The following is a 2,925-nucleotide window of genomic DNA, read 5'->3' on the forward strand; positions in this document are numbered from 1 at the left end:
TTATTCTTTTACGTAGTTTTATGTAGTTTACGGACAGTCTCTACGTAAAAGAATAAATGATATGGGGGCTGAGGGGGCCAGGAGCTGAAGAAGACTCACTCTAGTTTTGCAGTGAGAAGGGCCTGGCTGCCTGGGAGTACAGAGTACCTGGAGCAGAGCAGTGCTGGGAAAGCGCAAGAAAAGCTGGGGAGCTCCAGCCTGGCAACTCCCCTGCAAGCCTTGTTGGGGGCCTAAAGAGGTACTGGGGTGGCAAACGTGTCACCCAGGGCTAGGCAGTTGGTCCAACCCCCTTGCCAGTGATAAATGGCCCTTACAGGCTGCAGTCTGTCCTAGTGAATGAGAGCTAGATGATGACTGGCAGTAGCCACTGAGGCAAACTGGGTGTAGAGGGTTGGGGGGTCCCCCTGGGAGAGAGGACCCAGAGCGTGGGGACTTCTGGGGCAGAACCCCAAGATTAAGGTCACCAGGGTCTGGGAGGGACACAGGGCCTGACGTAGGCAAGACACCGGCCAGCAGAGGGCGCTCTGAGACTGGAAAAGAGTTAATTCCAAGATGACCAGCAGGAGGCGCCACGCCAGTGAGTCTTCGGCCTTGCTACAGGGTCTCTGTGACTGAACCCATCACAACATGTGATTAGCATGCACCTTGGGGAAATATATTTCAGCCCACAGAGAAGTATTTCCCCATGATTAACAGTAGTGCTCAGGGGAAGACAGGTTAGTGTCAGACATAACATTTTGACACTTCTGCACCAAAAGGTTCCCTGTTCTGAGAAAAAATAATCATATTTTGACTTTTTATTCCCATCTTCCTTTATTCTACTCACTTATAATTTACTACAGAAAGAGATGCGAGGTGAAACTTGAACAAATAAAGTCTGCCTCAGTCTGGGAAATTGGAATCCTTCCTTCACCATCCAACATGGTTTAGGTCAGGAATCAGGTTCCTCTACAACTCTCTATCCTGAGCCTCTCTACATTGGAGAGTCAGGAGGCACATGAAGAAGGCTGTGAAGCACACATGGGAGAAAAGAATCAAACTCTCGGAAGCTCTCAGCAATTCATTTTTGCTCCTGCCAACTTCCTCAGGGCCTCCTTCACATCCTTGTTTCTCAGGCTGTAGATCAGAGGGTTTAGAACCGGAGTGACTGCTCCGTAAAAGAGGGAAATGTACTTGTCCTGATCCGCGAAAGATTTGGACTGAGGCCGCAGATACACAAAGATGGCAGCCCCGTAAAACAAGGCCACCACGGTGATGTGGGAGGCACAGGTGGAGAAGGCCTTGGTCCTGCCCTTGGTGGAGTGGCTCCTCAGGACAGCCACAATGATGTGGACATAGGCCACGAGGATGAAGGAAAAGGGCACCAGCAAGACCAGGACGCTGTTGCTGATCATCACGATTTGGTTGCTGTGGGTGTCCGAACAGGCCAGCTTCAGCATGGACTGGAGCTCACAAACAAAGTGGTTGATGATGTTGGGCCCGCAAAAACGAGGTTGCTTGGCCAGGAAATCAGACAGGCACAGGAGGAAACTGCCACTCCATGACATAGCTGCCAGTTGGAGGCAGACCCTGTTGGTCATGACAAGGGTATAGCGCAGTGGCTTGCAGATGGCCACCCAGCGGTCATAAGCCATCACAGCCAGCAGAAGGCACTCAGTTATCCCCAAGAAGAGTGAGATGTACATCTGAGCCAAGCACCTGCCCAGGGAGATGGAGGGTCTCTTGGAGAGGCAATGGACCATCAACTGAGGGACATTGCTGGTGATATAGCAGATATCTAAGAGGGACAAGTTACTGAGGAAAAAGTACATGGGGGTGTGGAGTCGGAGGTCCACTCTGGTAAGCAGGATCAGGAGAGTGTTTCCGACCAGAGTCAGCAGGTAGATTGCAAAAAGGAAGCCAAAGAGGGTGAACTTCACATGCGGGTTTCCAGAAATTCCTACCAGGATGAATTCAGTCACCACAGAGTTATTGTCTCCTTCCATGGTATCACAGTCCAGGGCTCATCTGCCAAGAGACAGGAGGACTGGTTACTACACTGAGGGCTAACAACAGGAGACACATCATGCCGTGCAAAGTCAGCAAAGCCGGGCATTATGTGCAAATGGACGGTTTTCTGCAATAGTCTACACAATAGATTCATAGATTCATAGATTCTAGGGTCAGAAGGGACCAATGTGATCATCCAGTCCGACCCCCTGCACAAAGCACGCCACAGAACCCTGCCCATCCACTTCTATAACAAACCCCTAACCTATGCCTGAGTTATTGAAGTCTTCAAATTGTGGTTTGAAGACCTCAAGCTGCAGAAAATCCACCACCAAGTGACCCATGCCCCACGCTGCAGGGGAAGGCGAAAAACCTCCAGGGCCTCTGCCAATCTGCCCTGGAGGAAAATTCCCTCCCGACCCCAAATATGGCGATCAGCTAAACCTTGAGCATGTGGGCAAGACTCACCAGCCAGCACTCAGAAAAGAATTCTCTGCAGTAATTCAGATCCCATCCCATCCAACATCCCATCACCAACCACTGGGCATACTTATCTGGCGATAATCAAAGATCAGTTGCCAAAATTAGGCTCTCCCATCATACCATCCCTTCCATAAACTTATCAAGCTTAATCTTAAAGCCAGATATGTCTTTTGCCCCCACTACTCCCCTTGGAAGGCTGTTCCAGAACTTCACTCCTCTAATGGTTAGAAACCTTCGTCTAATTTCAAGTCTAAACTTCCTAGTGTCCAGTTTATACCCATTCATTCTTGTATCTTGGTACTAAACTTAAATAATTCCTCTCCCTCCCTAATATCAATCCCTCTGATATATTTATAAAGAGCAAGCATATCCCCCCTCAGCCTTCTTTTGGATAGACAAAACAAGCCAAGCTCTTTGAGTCTCCTTTCATATGACAGGTTTTCCATTCCTCGG

At 49.3% G+C, this 2,925-nt stretch overlaps 1 protein-coding gene across 1 annotated transcript; it reads right to left on the minus strand.

Annotated features, from left to right (window-relative positions):
- Positions 1–1,052: 1,052 nt before the first annotated feature.
- LOC127036583 (olfactory receptor 13H1-like) lies at positions 1,053–1,985 on the minus strand. Its single transcript, XM_050927617.1, has one exon. It carries the CDS (start codon positions 1,983–1,985, stop codon positions 1,053–1,055), a length of 933 nt encoding a protein of 310 aa, XP_050783574.1.
- Between the last annotated feature and the right edge of the window lie 940 nt (positions 1,986–2,925).

The sequence above is a fragment of the Gopherus flavomarginatus genome, chromosome 18, assembly GCF_025201925.1.
Source record: "Gopherus flavomarginatus isolate rGopFla2 chromosome 18, rGopFla2.mat.asm, whole genome shotgun sequence".
Classification (NCBI taxonomy): Eukaryota; Metazoa; Chordata; order Testudines; family Testudinidae; genus Gopherus; species Gopherus flavomarginatus.

Bases quoted from the DNA above. Each gene is read 5' to 3' on its own strand.
- LOC127036583 (XM_050927617.1), bottom strand. From the start codon at position 1,985: ATGGAAGGAGACAATAACTCTGTGGTGACTGAATTCATCCTGGTAGGA.